The sequence below is a fragment of the Narcine bancroftii genome, chromosome 6 (genome assembly GCF_036971445.1).
Source record: "Narcine bancroftii isolate sNarBan1 chromosome 6, sNarBan1.hap1, whole genome shotgun sequence".
NCBI classification, from domain to species: Eukaryota; Metazoa; Chordata; class Chondrichthyes; order Torpediniformes; family Narcinidae; genus Narcine; species Narcine bancroftii.
Window position 1 is genome coordinate 178,384,599 of NC_091474.1, and position 17,699 is coordinate 178,402,297.

Genomic DNA, 17,699 nt, shown 5'->3' on the forward strand with positions numbered 1-17,699 from the left:
ATTATAACTTTTGAAAAATGAAAAGCATTAATCTTGATGAAGCACTGTATAGCAAATAGTTCAAATCTTAATATGCTTATTTAGGGATTTTCACATGGCATTGCAAAATGGTGATTTTCTGGAAATTTTCCCGGGAACCCTCCTCTGAACCTGCAGTGGCAAAAGGTCATTCCGGGAATTTTAAAAGGGTCCGCGGCCCTACCCCAAGCCACAGCCGTGGAAAATTTTCCCAGGCCACCCTCTCCCTGCAGTCTGAAGAGCCAAATGACTAAGCAGGGAAGCCTCGTGATGTCAGCATTTGCATGCTGCAGGCGATTAAAATTAAAAGAGATTTACCACCTGACAAAAGTGGGCTGTTTTGGCACGTCGCACTGGTAGCACAATGCAGGCTGAATGGCCATCCTCGTTAAACATAATCACTCACGCAGCTGTATTTCCAAGAGCAGTTCCAGCTGTGTGAGAGATTATGGGAAACAAAGTCATGCATTAATCCCATATTGTTCTACCATCACACTATGCTGAAGCGTGGTTGGGGGGGGGTGGGGGGTGGGGGGTGGGGGGGGGGAGGTGGCCAACCAACTGACAGGTGGCTGGGGTGGAAGGAGAGAGCGGGTGATTGACTGACAGATGGCCAGTGCGGGGGGGGGTACAGAGCGAGTGAGCGGGGAAAGAGAGGAAGCGGGTGAGCAAGTGATGGATGGCCAGTGGAGAGGGAGGGAGTGGACAGGTGAGCGACTGATGGTCAGAGGAAGTGACCCGGCGAGCAACTGACTGATGGATGGCCGAGGGAGTGGAAGCGGGCAGGTGAGCAACTGACCTACCAACAGGAGGGAGTGGGCAGGCAATCGACAGAGGGGGAGGAACTTGCTCTTACTCCTGTGAGTGCATAATGCAACGTCGGTTGGGGGAAGGACTCCCCCTAATTTTCCAGGGAGGGTAAATTCCCAGGAATTTGGACTGTGGTGTGAAAGGCCCAGGAGGTCCTGAATTCCTGGGAATTTCTCCAGAACAAAGCAGGGTCGCCTGTGGTGTGAAAATGCCTTTTGAAATAATTTAAACACCAAAATACTTTACATTTTGTAGCTATTATCAAAGAATTTAATTATGCAATTAAATATCCATAATCATCTAATTCTTGCTGAACCTGATCCACCACCCTGTTCCGATGTCTTGCACACATCTAATATGAATCTGGGAGGTCTAACTTCATTACTGAAACAGCTCTGGAAGCATTTGGTGTTTGCAGCGGGTAGTGATAAATGTGAGCTCTCACTTGTGTGCAACCTATAGCCTCACAAGTGTTGGCATAAGGCCAGGACCACTAACTTAAACTGCTAAGCAACTTGTATGAAAGGCTTCTAAGATGGTTTCAAAATTTATAAATTATTTGAACAAAAATGACTGAGTGGCAATTTTTTTCATTCATGTTTTTAGAAATTTTGTAATAATGACTATTGCTGTTACAGATTGCCAAATTATTATAAAGTGGGCAAAACACTACCAACTGATTAGTTTTAATTCCAGTTGTAAAATGTGGGTTGTGAATTTATTTAACTAAATTGATTTTCTGTTTTCTATACATCTCTATGGGTCCTTCTAGAGAACTCAGTGCTGTTTGTCAAGGCTACCATTATAAACCTGCGTTATTGTAATAGATGCAGATTAATAATGGAAATGTTGACATACTGTGCAATCACTAATCATTTCTGATTTGCCTCAGAATTGGCAAGGAAATTGTGGCACATTGTTGGGGAGATTAAAGTCCATATTTTGTCAAAGTAGATCTCAGTGTGCATGCAAACTTGAGGTTCTGTAGATATGCTTAAATATTGGTGCTTAGTCATAAGCTTCTGTATTTTTTAATAAATATTCACAATTTTGATACATAAAGGGTTGTTCTTAAAAAATAAAACTGTTGAAGAGAATGACTAAACACAGAAACTGTTTGGAGTTTTTTAAAAAAAGCATTGTTGTGCTTTACTTTTCACCAATAGAAAAAAAGCAAATTTGCAACAAAGTTGCAAAGATGCGCAAAAGCTAAATCGTGTAATGGGGCAACGTATGGATGGTGCGTCGTGGGATGCAAGGGAGAAAATACATAAAAGAAAATCCTAAGATGCTAGAAATGTGAAACTGCTGGAAAATCTCAGTAAATTGGACAGAACCTGGGACAAGATAAATTGTTAATATTTCGGGTTCAATACCCTTTATCAGAACTGGGATAGAGAAAAAACAAATTGGTTTAAGGAAAATATGGGATGAGGAATGGGTCGAGCTATGGGAATATCTGAGGATGAATCATGGGGCCAGTTACCAGTAGATTAATCTTTTTTTGTCTATAAATGGCAAGGCAGAAATATACTAATTGAATAAGGAAAATTAAGCCAAAATGATGACCAGCAAAAGAGAATGAACTACCTAAAATTGGAGAATTCATTGAGTCCAGGCTGCATCATGCCCAGAAGATGAGGGTGGTAGTGGACACATTGGTCAGAGTGAGAATGGTGATGGAGAATTCAAGTGGCTGGGCTTTAGGTGATTCCTTGTATTGAATGCAGTTGCTCGGGTTTTTTAAACATTCTTTTGGATATATAGGAAATCTGCAAATGAATTTAACAGATTAAACATAGTGCAAATGAGTTAACTGCATAAAGTGGTAACTGATAATCATGGGTGGGAGGGAGCACATGAGAAGTGTAGGAAGAAGACGACGATTTCCTGGTTTTGAGCAACTGAAAGGAAGCCAGGATACAAACTATAGAGACAGATCCTGGTTCAGTGAACATGCAAGATAGCAAAGATAGCCAACCTACCAGGAAGTAATACAATGTGGTAGAGGAGTGGTTGAAAGCAACAAAGATTTCAGCTGAATAAAGAAATGGATACAACCAACAGGAAGAGGAATCCAGCTCATTCAAAACATTGCTGCAGAAAGTACAGAGAGGCATCTGTATTGCAGACTTGTGCAGAGGTTTAGTGTGCACAGAAGAAGCAATGTCCAGCAATCTTACCCAGAATCAATGCCACAAACACATAATAGGAGAAAAGCACATGGTTGACTTGATTCACAAAGATGAAATCAACATTTCTGAAAGTCTTTGTGATTTCTGAGATGATTACATTATACATTTTATATTTTATAGATTGTAGGAAATTGCAGAATATTAAGCTGATAATCATTGTAAATGTTAGTGAAATGTGATATCTTGGCACCTGATTTAACATCAAAATGTTGAGTTATACAATCAGATGATTAGAAATTTACATATTTTAATGCAACCGTTTATACAGTAAAACAATAATCCAGCATGCTTAGAGCTTTGATGCTATGCTAGCAGATGATCCAGACCAATGGATGTTATAATTAGATGTTACAACAAATTATATCAAGTGAACCCTCTTACACAAACTCAATGGTAAGTTTAAAGGTTGCATGGACACATAAATAGGCAGGAAATAGAGGACTATGTACCATGTGCAAGCAGCAGTTTTAGTTAAAAAGAATCTCAAGGTTGTATGTAATGTCGTGTATGTACTCCAACAATAATTCTGAAACCTAATTTGAGCATCATGTTGGGCATTGTGTTTGGTGCAAGCATCTTGGGCTGAAGGGCCAGTTCCTCTGTCATATTCTTCTGTATTGAATGCTCTGGTGAGTTGAAAGTGTAGAAACCAGGTCCATGATGAATTGAAAGTGAGCATAGAAAATATTGTCCAGTGATCCAGATGGTGAAGCTTCAAGATTTCCAAATAGTCTAAAAGTTTTAATGTACAGTGCAACTTCGATTATCTGAAATTGGATTATCTGAAATCCTCAGGTATCCAAAATGTTTTGGACCTGGAAGTGGCATTTATTCAACTCCATTTTTTTTTCAAATGATTGAGGATTTCAAAAAAATCAGAAATTCTCATTTATCCAAAAAATTTCAAAGCCGAAATTACATCATTTCACCTCCAAAAAAATTTCAATAAATGAGGATATCTGAAACAATCAGAAATTTTGTTATCTGAAATTTTTTCAGAGCCGAACTGACATCACAGGTTGAAAAGTTTTTTGAATTTTGGGAAAACCTCTGAGAAGAATTTTGAGTTTTTGGTGGTTGGATTTATCTTTGTTCAGGTTTTTTTGGGGTGAGAATTAAACATCATTTTATACTTAAAAAGCCTTCCTTTGTTGTTCAAACACTGTTACAGGTGATTTGTTGTTGCTACTGAGCTGGGTTTTTTTTTTAAAATGACCAGTTAACCTGAAAATATCATTTATCCAAAATAAACTTCATCCCGACCATTTCAGATAAAATGTACTTTAAAATTATGCAATTTCTGATCATGTTTTAACAGGTAAATTACTATTTTTTTCATGCATATATGTCCTTAAAAATTAAAAGAATCTACATTTATAATGTTGCATTTATCCAGCCAATTGTGTTTTATTTTAATGAATGTCATTCAGTTAATACAAGATATGGCAGCTGATCTACTTAGAGAAAACTACTACACTCAACAATGAAATGAATGATCAACAAATTGGATTTTTTTTAATATTAACTTGAGAATAAATGTTAATCAAGTAAAAATTCCAGTTCTTCAAATAATGTCTTCCCAATTAGATGCAAAAAAAAACAAGGCATTGGTCTAGTGTTTAATCCAAAAGGCAGATAGCATCAGACTGGAATATGTACTCAATTTAGAAGAGTGTATTTTAAATCTTTAACCACTTAACTCAGGCACGATTGTTTTTCCTGAACCAACTTACAATTACTACATACGACCAGCTAAGGCCACTTTCAATCACGTGACCAATAAAATGGGTGAAGAGTTATAGATATTTAAATACAAGATTACTTACTTGCAATAACAATTTAGATGTGTTCCATTCAACATCCTGTAGCAATTTTCAACTTTTAAAAAGTTCAATGAAAATATATATTAATTTGTGGAATATCACAAGGCCTTGTCCTCCTCAAACTGATACACGTAAAACAGGAATTTTATTACAACAACTCTAGTTCTTCTTGAATTGTTATCCTATAGGCAAGGGTATCTGCTAAACTGTACAGAGCTCAACCTGAATTTAATTTGAGAAAAGGCTCAGTAAAGAAACTAATGTAGACATGCTTTATAAATGGATCATATTTTACTCACATAATGGAGCAAATTAGAGGTTTGTATGGAAGAAAATTTATGAGAGAAACACATCGAGCTGTTTTATGACGGTAATTTGCCAGTCTGTGTAACTTAGCTGAATTACATACAAAACCAAATTTACATCCTTTGGTAGAGAAGATCTGTGTACATGTTTCTATTCTATGCCACAAGCATTGATTGTCTACAGCAGTTTAAGATCTGAGAATATGTCCTCTGAATCAATACAGACTCGTTGACATTTGCAAGATGTGATCCACATCATCTTCCATATGATTATTCCTCCATCTGTACAGTTAAATTCTACTTTCACAGTTTTAGCTTGATTGGGAATGCAGCAACGGGAATCAGAGCAGGTACCACAGAACGTTGGTCTATAACGTCTTCTGCTTGTGCAACCAGAGAGAGAAAATCGATCAGACTTGGCATGTTGAAATGACTGTAGACACTTTTTGTCTTTCTAAAAAAAGACATAAAATTATTTTTTTAATAAAAACTATTTTGCAAAATGAATGAAGATTTTGGTAACAGCAATTCATCCACACTGGCATTATAGCTACTTCATCCAATATTTTAACAGTACGGTCAAATGAACTTGGTGAACAAAGAGTTTATTCCTTCTTAGGAAGCAATAAAAAAATAATTGAATGTAATAGAATAGAATGGAATTGAAATTTGGGGCATTACTCGTACAGTCTAATGTTCTGGATGGAGTTTAGAAACATGCATCAAGGCAAGTAACTTTTGATCATTTGCTTTATTTCAATGATTGGGAAGGAGCAAAGTTTAGCTTTTTAAAAAATAAATTCAGAGTTCTTTGTTTCCAGAACCCACAAGTTATGAGGCATGCATCTCATGGAATTTCATAGTCTGTCTCAAACTATACTATATATATAGTTTTGTGTAAAAATATTATCATTAAACCTTGAATTGAAGGCAGCGGTAAAGGTAGCTGGTTTTATTGAAGAGCCCATCGACAGATTATTAGGGAGAAAACCAGTGAGGTTTAAAGTATAGCTGTTCATGAAAATGCAGCTGTTAATGTAAAACAGTCTATGGATTTGTATTTGACCAAATTCAGAAGTATTTCCATCCACCATTGAACAAAATTTATTTCAATATGCTTGAGAGGCAATGGAGTGATTTGATGTGTAATCGCTTGTACTTCAAGAGTAGTTTCTGGCAATTTGTGAACAAGGTCCTATGAATAGAAACAAGATAAATCTGATATAATTGGTACATTTGATATAGCTGAGGGCAATCCTATAGTAATGAAAAATACTCCAGAATTGGTTCTAGACAACTCCAGTATAGAGATGTTCAAGAAAGGAAAGGCTGAGTTGATTGAATTTCAACTAAGATTCCAATTTTTTCATTCTTTGTACACTTGCTCATTATAAAATATATATGTTTCATATTTCAGATTATAAATCACTGATACTACTTTGGAACACACTTAGTGTTAATAATTTGAGATGAGTGTCTTTCCTTACAACATGACCCAAGGGATTATTTGTTATTTTGAGGTTGTATTTTTTAATGCGGCAATGAATAGGTACATCCATCGCAATCAAATGATCTTTTCATCCCAATCTCTACACTCCACCTTTGAAACAATTTACTCAAAAATTGAATGGTAATTAATTTTTTAATGTTATTTACCTTCATATTTTTCAATGTGCTTGTGTTGCAAGGTCGAATAAAGCAGAGTCTACTTTCTCTCCCAAATTCACACCTGCTGTTGTCATTTCTCACTCTGACTGAAATTCCTATGCCACAAGATTTTGAACATGCGCTCCATTGTGTTGTTTGAAGCATACACTTTTTCCGCCACACCACTGGTCTTGCCTTGTAAACTGGGAAATATAAATGAAGGACTGAGACACAACAGTGGAAAAATTTGTATTCAAGTTCATATGAAGTGTTCATGATGAGCAAATGGCAGAGATGGTTGAACAAAATTTGGCAAAGCTTTGTACAAGATTTCATGACAAAACCAAAGCTTTCAGGGTTTATCAAAGAAGCAAAGGGAGGTATAAAGAAAGAGAATTTCGAGGATACAAGAACTTGTATCTGGTCTTTGACACTTGAAGTTTTGGCTCAAAAATAGTAGTACATTTAAAATAAAGATAATTCTAAAATAGATAATAAGAATATAATATGCAGGAAGGAACACAAAACTGTGGGCAATTTTGACCCTCCCTATAACCATCTAAAATAAGTATTTCTTGAGGTAATTGATGATGATTACCCCACAATATTACAGATGACCCAATTGGAGATACAAAGAGATTTAGGGGTACTGGTATATACTTCCCTGAAATAATTGACACAGGTAATGAAGAAAGCATTTTGCAAGCTTAGTTTTATTGGTCAGGATATTAAATACAAGAGCAGGGATGTCAGTCATGTTGCAGCATTAGGGAAACCACACTTGGAGTATTGTGTGTAGTTTTGGTTACCTAGCTATAGGAAAAATATCAACAAGGTGGAAAGGGTGCAGATAGACTCACAAGAATGTTTCTGGGAAACCTTGTATTTGTAAGGAGACTTTTTTCCCCCTTGGAATGCAGGAGGCTGAAGTGGGACATTATAGACCACACATGTCAAACTCTGGCCCACGGGCCAAATTTGGCCCGCGATATAATTATATTTGGCCCGCAAGATCATTTCAAAAATGTATTAGAGGTGGCCCGCTGGCCACCGCGCCAGTATAGCGCATGCACAGCTAATACTATAAATCCCAGAATGCATTGGCGTCAGCCCGCTAATCGCCCCCACCTCCTCTGTTTACGTTGCAGGGTCTCACCGTGGACTCTGGTTTTGGGGCTTGGCCGGTGTCAGGGGAAGCCAAGGCCGCTTCCCAGCGCCCGGAACCGGAGGCCTTGGGCCTGACCTCGCCAGGACCGTTGCCCACTCCCCCTCCCTGCCGCAGGCCGACCCGCGACTCACGGTGACGGGGCCGCTGATCCACCGAGATGCCGCCCTGCAGCGAGAGCCGATGCCCCCGCACTGTCGTCCAACCCGATCGCCCGCAAACCCCGCCCTCCCGCACACAGGCCTGAGTAAGGATTAGGAACTTTAATCTCAGGATAAAACGATCTTCCAATAGTTTCATGTCACAGTGATAAATATATTCCTGGTTAAAAATGGTCCTGCACCTGGATACAAGCTCATTAGGCATAAAACTTGAAAAGTGTGTCAATCAAAGAATATCTGTACCAATGGAAAAAGGGCATGGCAAATAACCCTGCTAGAGTTCAAGCCCACAATCAGTCACCTATTTGATTGTTTCAGGAATCATGTTATTCTCCCACATTCTCAATAGCCCTCAGATTTTACTATTCGACAGCACACTAGCAACATTTGACAAATCCTCTATAGAGAAATATTATTTATTGAATATTTTATTTCTCATTTGTTAATGCTTCTGGAAAGAGTTTATCCAAAACTATTATTAAACATTTATTTTAATAAGAAAAAGTTTAACATTACATATGCTGAAAGAAGAGAAAACATGCAGATGTTGTTGAAAATTTTCAATAAATATTTAGTTCGGCCCTCGACTTAGTCCAAGTTTTTAATTTTGGCCCTCCGTGAATTTGAGTTTGACACCCCTGTTATAGACCAATGATTCTCAACCTTTTTCGTTCCACTCACATACCATTTTAAGTATTCCCTATGCCATAGGTGCTCTGTGGTTAGTAAGGAATTGCTTAAGATGGTAAGAAAATGTTTGAAAACCACTGACTTGTTATGTGTATGGTTCCATAACTCCAAAGGAAATGGGCCAATGACAATTTTTCTCAAGCAAAATATTTCAGTAACAATTGGGTCCAGAGCAGTGATTCTCAACCTTCCCTTCCCACTTACATACCATCTTAAGCAATCCCTTACTTGTGGCATGGGGATTACTTAAAGTAGTATGTGAGTGGAAAAAAAAAGTTTGACAACCACTGTTATAGAGATTTATAAAATGGTGTAGTTCGGGTAAATAGTCACAGTCTTTTTCTTTTCCCCATGGTAGAGACTTCTAAAACTGAAGGGCTTGGGTTTATAAGGAGAGAAAGGAAAGATTTAAAATAGATCTGAGGGTATCCTTTTCACACAGAACACAGCAGTTATATAGAATGAACTGACAGAGGGAGTGATAGAAGCAGGTACAATTGTGAAGTTAAAAGGTATTCACATAGAAAGGAAAGATTTTGAGGATATGGGTCAAATGCAGGCAAATGGGACTAGCTTGGTAGAAATCTGGGTTGCACAGACAAGTCAGGCTAAAGAGCTTGTTTCCATCATATAAAACTTCATGAATCTTTGCAGAAATTACAGGGCTACACAAGATACTTTTCCTGATAATCTCAAACATATAATAATTAAACAAAATTATTTTTTAAAAAAACAAAAATGTGTGTTCTAATCCAAGCTTTCCAAAACTTTCCAAATATAAATACAGCAATTTTTTGTACAACTTACTAATTAATATTTCATTAAATCATAAATTACCTTTTCACAAGAAATTAAAATACTGAAGAAATTCATTCCTCAAACATTACACACCATAATATGGTCTGAACTTGATGCTAGTGTAAATGTATTTGGTTTTTAATTCCAAATTTATTTGGTTTAAAAGTTTTTTTTTCCTGCTTCAATATCCATAGATTATACATTCCATCAATATCAATGCTGCTTTGTCATTTTTTTTCTTTGGAAACCCCATAGCCATAAGGGACACTAGCATATGCCAGGCGATTTCGTGTGAATGAAAGTACTGTATCCTTTCAGCCAGCTAAGAAATTATGAAATCAATCACACACCTATCAAACAGTTAAAGGAATCATCTGCATTGGATGATTTGTACTGTCAAACCCAAAGATATAAATTTGATTCCAAATGCATTACAATATTCTCCACACTTACCAGACATTACTCTTTGAGCTATTGCTTGCTGGCTCTTCCCTCCAGTTTTATCACAATGGGACTTTTCACAGCAGTATTCAGAACTCTTGATGACCTTGACATTTTTACACTGGCCAGCAGCCAATTTCTTAGTGCAGGTAGGGGTGCATCCCAAAGCACCATTCACACATGTGCATTTATAGTGGCAGTGAGGTTGGAATGTTTGACCATGTCTATAATATATTCCATTTAACTCGCACCCAACTCCAATAGTATCTAAAGAAAGCAGAGACCCGTTTGAGAAAACTGTAGATTAATCTTGGTACATGTTTAAAAATTGATTATCCATATTTTTAATTTTACTGCTTTTATCCATTAGTTGTACAATGCATTAATATGCATTAATTTACATTTATGTAGCAAAAAAAACTATATGGTTAACTTCCACACCACCAGCTAAAAAGGAGAGCATACTCTAGATGTTGGGAAAATTTCAGCTCCTATTTCTCTGTTAGCCAAGACATTACAATAACAGAATGTACAAATGAATAGAATACTATGCAAGTTTTATAAACTTTGGACTTCATTCTTTGTGTGTATGTATGAACTGGATACTATGAATTTGAAAAGAGTTGGCACTGTAGATATATATATATATATAATTGTGAATAATGTTTATTTGGAAATGAAAAATACATATATTTATTTTGAATTATTTTATACATTTAAGGTCAATTTTATTTGTGACCGTTCATTGGATATGTGTGTTTTTTTCTGGACAAATATCTGGTTTTGCGGAAATGTTGGAGAAAAATATGTGGCCTCTTCCTAGATGATTTGGGAACAAGCAGAATTTCTGTTAAAGAAAAAATAATGAGACGCTGTTTCTCAATAATGTAGACTTTTTGTGTGAAAATAATTCAAATTATGCTTTTTTATTTCTAATAATTACATTTGTTTTATTGAATCTGAGCAGAACAGTTACAGCTATGGGATCAGGATAGCAATGAGCCAAAGTTGTGTATTTGACCCGTTACAATTCTAAATCAGGAAATATATTCTCCTTTACCTGTCAGTACATACAGTATTAATGCTTACATTGACTTCAGCCACCATAAAGAACCATCTCCTCATCCAACAATGTGTGAATTCAGACAAAATAACCCAGGATTTTGGCATTGGCATTTATTAATGTAAATATACATCATACACACATATTAGACCATATGAAGTATTGCATACACATCTAGTCACTATGCTGCTGGAAGGGTATTTATCTTAATGCAGGCGCATGGGATTAGCATTGAAAGGGATGACAGATAACATTGGCAAGATGGACTGAAAGGCCAGACATTTCTATGAATCATTAGCACTTTATTTTGAATACTCTCTGATGTCCAAGATCTCCTGCTCAATGATTTACAATTAAACACATTTGGATCACTGTCCTTGTTTTTGCTAACTAATTGCACCTCATTAATCCAGCAGAATATTTAGATGTAGCAGCAATTTAGGAAACAGATTATCAAACATATACAATACACAGCAAATTTCCTAAGTGAAGTAATTCCACTTGAAACATATTTTCTATCATTCCTACAGTAAACAAAATAACTGCTTATCAGAAATGCTTTCCATTTGCAACTTGGTACTTTAAAACTGCTCAATTTAACACAGATGTCTTACCATTGAAATAAATCTCTCAGAAGCCGGAGAAAATTTGGCATGTCACCAAAGTCCCTTAACTTTTACCCAGACACCATAGAATAAATGCTGTTTGGATGCATGACAGCTCGGCACGAGAAGCATCTCTGCACAAGAGCACAAGGGACTGTGGGGGATTGTGAGCACAGCTCTGGCCATTACACAAACCAATTTCGCCTCCACCGACTCCATCAAAACATCCCGTTGTTTCAGGAAAACTGATGACATATTAAAGGAACTATCCCACCCCAGTTAGAAGATACATGTGCTTGAAAACATGAACCTCCAGATTTAAGCACAGTTTATTGTTATGGGGCACTTAAATGGATTTCACACTGGTAAAAGCTGTTGCATGTGCACTGCTTTGAACTACTTTTCTCTATGCCCTCCATGATTTAACTTATTGAACACTGCTGTTATCTTGGTTTTTTTTGTTATTATTGCACTACCTATTATATGAGCAGACTTGCATGGATAGTATGAAAATTAAAACATTTTACTGTATTTTGATTCATGTAATAATAAAAACAATTCAATTCAAATGTAGATCCACCTCCATTCCTAAGAGTTTTACTCTGTCTAATAAAAGTTTTTTTTAAATATTAACATAACAATTGAATCAAAATATTCAGCTAGATTCCATGAAGGAATATTAGACCATTAATTACATTATACTTGAAGAGAAAATATTGTTTGGACAAATTAACTTACATGCACATATTCCAAATTCGTACTTGGGCCTATCACCAGAATAGTCGCAGTACAAATCCTTGTGAGGGTCACAGGTGTCAGCTTCAGTGCACAGTTCCCCAAATTGCTTTGCACAGGCTTTGCAACATCCGCAGCCATCAGTTACCAAACTTGTTCCAGGTGCACATACAGGTTTGCGCAGGCATTTACATGGCCATTTGCAAAATTGTCTGCGTTCAGGAGCTTCTTCAAATTCTGCTGCCTTCTTTCCACTTTCCACGACTGCTTGTGCTTGACACTGTTCAATCCTGCATAAGAACTTACATACAGTTTAAATCCTAAAGATCACAATCTAGTCTCAAAGAGTTATTGTCACAGTTTTTAAAATACTGATCATAATAGGGAATTAACATTTACTTTAATAACTTTGACATGGAATTTCCACTTGTTTACATTAGTAATATCAGAGGTCTTCAGGCAGAGTTGAATGAACTAGTTTGTAAGGCCAGTGAAGTTTAAAGCTTTCTCAGTGAAGTTGTGCTTTCTCAAATCTTTTTATTATGGTTATCCAAAACAACAAAACAATTGAAGGCGGTGGGGGTGGGGGTTGGAGTTGAATTTTAAAGAGAAATTAAGCAGATTTGGCCTATACTTCCTTGAACTAGAGGAGTGAGAACTTATCTTAATTTGTATGGTCTTGGCATAAGGCCAGATTATTTAGTGCCAGGAGTCAAAGAATCAAAATTAGCTGCTGACCATTCAGAACAGATATTGGGAAACAGAGTACACCATAAGAACAGACTTGTTGACCTATAATATCTGTGCCAGTCATGTTGCCAAATTAATCTAATTGCATCTTCTTGCACATGGCTTATATCCTCCATTGCCTGCCTATTCACTTGTGTCTGAACACCTCTTAAACATTGTTATCATATCTGCTTCCACCACTTCCCCTGACTTTTTACCCTATCCATGTCACTCATAATTTTATATACTTCTGTGGGGTCATCCTTCAACCTCTGATACTCCAAAGAAAACAATCTAGGTTTGTTCAATCCTTCCTCAAAGCTCATAATATCCAATCCAGGCAACATCCCGATGAAGCTCTTCTGTACCTTATTCAAAGCCATCATGCCCATAATATGGGGACCTAAACTGCAACATGGTACTTAATTGTGCTTCATTCAAGTATATATAACTGCAGCCTGATTTCTGTATTCAGCACCCTAACTAAGGAATAACATTGGCTAATTTCCATTCCCCCAGCACCACATGGGCTACTAAAGAGATTTAAACAAAAATTTCTGTCAAAACTCAGCAAGCTCCTCACTTGCCTCTCTTATTAATCTGGGATAGATCCCACCAGGCCCAACAGACTTATGCACCTTAATGTTCTTCAACTGATCCAACACCTCTTCCTCCTTGATATCAACATGTCCTAGAATATCAACATACCCTTCCCTGATTTCACGATAGTTCATGATCTTCTCCTTGGTGAACATAAAATACTCATTTAGTTCCTTACCCACTTGCTTTGGTTCCAGGCCTAAATTGCATTCTTGGTCCCCAAGTGATCCTGTGCTTTCCCTAGCTCCCTCTTGTTTCTCGCATTTCTACAAAATTCCTTGGGATTTCCCAAGGATACTTCATGTACCCTTTTTACCCTCCTGATTTCCTTCCTAAGTTCTTCCATCCTTCCTTTATATTCCTTACAGGCTCTGGCAATCTATTTAGGAAGATTGTGGAAGCTCAATGGCTGAGTATATTGAAGACAGAAGCAGATACGTTTTAGATATTAAGGGATTCAAATATTGAATTATTACTCGAATTGATGCTGGGGTAAAAGATAGCTATTATTTAAATTAAATAGCAGAACAGACATAAAGGGCTTCTAATTTTTATGTTCCTATGTTACCCATTGCCTCCTCTGGTTCAATGACGCACAAGCCAGACAGTTGGCGTAGGCCAGCATGGTTGGCATAAGCCAGCACGGTTGGTGTAGTGGTTAATGCAATGCCTTTACAGCGCCAACGATCAGGACCGGTGTTCAAATTCCCCACTGTCTCTACAGAGACTGTATGTCTCCCCATGTCTCTGTACGTTTCCCTGGGGGCTCCTGTTTCTGCTCACTGTTCAAAGGGTGCTGGCGATATAGATTAATATTGGGTGTAAATTGGGTGGCACTGATTCATGGGCCGAAATGGCCTGTTACTGTGCGGCATATCTAAAGTTTAAAAAAAATTAAACCCCACTAATGGCCCTTTTTGGGATTGCTCTCCAAATGCCATAGAATTTCTGAGAAAATGGACACAAAGAGATGTTATTAATATGTTTTATGTCAATATTAATATGAAGCTGACCAATATCCGCCAATAAAACTATCAAACTTCAGTAGAGTTTCGCAAAATAATTTACTGTGATTTTAAATAATTTTATTCACAGTAAACAGATTAAATATACTTGGTGATTTTTTTTCCCATATTTAAAAATATATTCAACTGTTTTTAATAAAACCACAGTATTTTACCACTTTTAAAGAAACAATAATATTCTATTCATCTACCCAATTTTGCTATTTTATTTTAATAGAAATTTTATTTCAAGGAATAACTGACCTTCAGTAAACATGCAAGGTTTGGAATGTTCTCTGCCTTTTTGTCTTCATTTCACTGTTTATTTGTCTTTAATTAATTAACAATAATTGAATGTGCTTTTTTTTTCTTAATTCAGTTGTTGCACATCTTTGAGGTTATGTGTCCATGCATGGGACTAGCACAGAGGGATGATTACAAGGTTAGTTTAATCTGCCTAGTGTCTTGGTGCAGAAATAAAATATGTACAGAGCCTCCTGCTGAAGATTATATTACAATCTCACAGCAACAGAAACTCTTTATTTGAGAACAAACAGGCCAACTCTCACACCTTGGATGTTGTGAAGAACACTCTTACTTACTGTCTGGTTGAACATAGAACATATGCCCTTCGGCCCTCGATGTTGTACTGACCCATATATTCATTAAAAAAAAGTACTAAACCCTCTCTACCTCATAACCCTCTATTTTCATTCCATTCATATGCCTGTCTAGGAGTCTCTTAAATGCCCCTAATGTTTCAGCCTCCACCACCATCTCTGGCAAGGCATTCCAGACACCCACAACTCTCTGTGTAAAAAAAAACCTTATCCCTGATATAACTTACAATTAAACTTATCTCCCCTAAACATCCCTCCCTTCACTTTATTATTCCATTTTGAAAAATTGTTTCTGTATTATTTACTCCTTTTATTGATTTAGTGTACTTTGTACAAATGACTTGAGAACAATTTCTCCCCTGCTCTGTTCCATTAATTAGCTCAGAAATAGATTCCATGTAGACAGATAGAAGACAAAGAAACTGATTTAATGTTAATTTAAAAGTCAGAATTAGTATTCAAGCAATAGTACCCACAGACTTCCAGCAATTTGGAAATTGGGATCAGGAGCCAATTGGATCTGTGGGCTTCAGCTTGATGCCTGCAAGTTACCACCCCTCCAAATGCTGGACAACATGCAAAAACAATGGGAACATGTAATGCTGGTAATGGCAGCAGCAGGAATGGTGGTTACAAGGTGGCAAAGAAGGAAACATCAGAAGAGGCAATGAGTTCTTCAAACATCTGCCTCTTTATTTTCTTCTTACATCTGCAAAATGACACCAGAAGAGTAGATTTAAAACAGATGAGAAGGAGTTGCTTCTCCCATAGAGTCATGCAGCTCATTAGATGTAGTTAAGACACAGTTAGATGTAGTTAGATGTAGATGCTGCCTCATTAGATGTAGTTAAGACACAGTTTGATGGATTTTTGAATAAAAGTGGAATTGAGGGTTATGAGGAATAAGCCAAGCATGAACAGAGTTGAGCAGGACAAGTGGACTGTGTCTTTGCAAGCAAATGGTGCAGATACTCCTTTCAAGCTGTACTCAGGGGCAAAGGTCAATTTGATCTGTGAGCATGACATCGGGGCAGTGAAGATAAAGCCATACATCCATGCCAATCCTGTACAGCTCAAAGCCTACAATGGACAGAGAATTGACACAAAAGGTAAATGTAAACTAAAGGTGAAAGTTAAAGAGCACCACCTCAGGTTCACCATAGTCCTAGATGGACATGAATCACTGCTCTGTGACAAAGCATGTGAAAACTTAAACCTAGTCAAGACAGTATAGCACATTAACAGCGACATTTCATGGAACACCATGTAAGAAATACTGGATCACTTTCCAGACATCTTCAAGGGGTTTGGAGTTCTACCATTCACCTATAAAATACAATTAAAGGAGGACACACGGCCAATAGTGCAGGCCCTGAGGCGGGATCCAGTGCCACTAAAAGAAAAGCTCAAACAAGAACTCAACTGAATGACAGCACTAGATATCATAAAGAAAGTGAGGGAGCCCACAGAATTGGTGAATTTAATGATGTGTGTCAAAAAGAAGAATGGTGACCTAAGCATGTGCATGATTCCAAAAGCCTTGATTGCCAATACAAAGAGAGAACATTATCAGATTCCAACCAGGGATGAAATTACAAATGAGAGGGCCGGTGCAAAGTTTTTCACTAAATTGGATGTATCCCAGGGCTTCTGGCAATTAAAACTTCATGAAGATAGCACAAAATACTTTATATTTAATACATCATTTGACCAATACTCCTGTCTGAGGATGCCTTTGGAACTTCCTCAGCTCCTGAAGTGTTCCATGGGACAATGGAGCACATCATAGAAGGCATAAATGGGGTACATGTGTACATGGATGACATGTTCTAATGGGGATCCACACAGGAGCAACACAATGAGAGGTTCATCAAAGTGCTACAACACATCCAGAAGTATGGATTAAAGTTAAACAGATAAAAATGTCAGTTTGGTGTGAAGGAAATCACCTTTCTGGGAGATAAACTGTAAGAGGCAGGTGTGGAGCCAGAGAAGAGCAAGGTGAAAGCAATTTTAGAGATGCCCAGACCCACTGTCCAAAAAAGGCATATTGAGAGTGCTGGAAATTATAAATTTCATTGTAAATTCATACCAAATCTGTCTTCCAAAATAATGTACCTAAGGAAGTTGTTACAGGACAAATGTGAGTGCAAGTGGACAGACAACCATGAGGAAGAATGGGGATGACTGAAGACCATTCTAACTACAGAACTGGTGCTTTTGACGTTATTTGATGAATCCAGAAGGACAAAATTATCTACAGATGTTTCAAAAGATGGAATAGGTGCCG

The 17,699-nt window shown here is 37.2% G+C and overlaps 1 protein-coding gene across 1 annotated transcript; it reads right to left on the minus strand.

Moving 5' to 3' along the window:
• Positions 1-4,525: 4,525 nt before the first annotated feature.
• Positions 4,526-13,919, minus strand: ccn6 (cellular communication network factor 6). Its single transcript, XM_069888107.1, has 5 exons — positions 13,816-13,919; positions 12,460-12,746; positions 10,066-10,320; positions 6,808-7,001; positions 4,526-5,605 (listed from the first exon to the last, which is right to left on the minus strand). Exons 1-5 carry the CDS (start codon positions 13,917-13,919, stop codon positions 5,330-5,332), a joined length of 1,116 nt encoding a protein of 371 aa, XP_069744208.1. The 3' UTR covers positions 4,526-5,329.
• Positions 13,920-17,699: the final 3,780 nt, after the last annotated feature.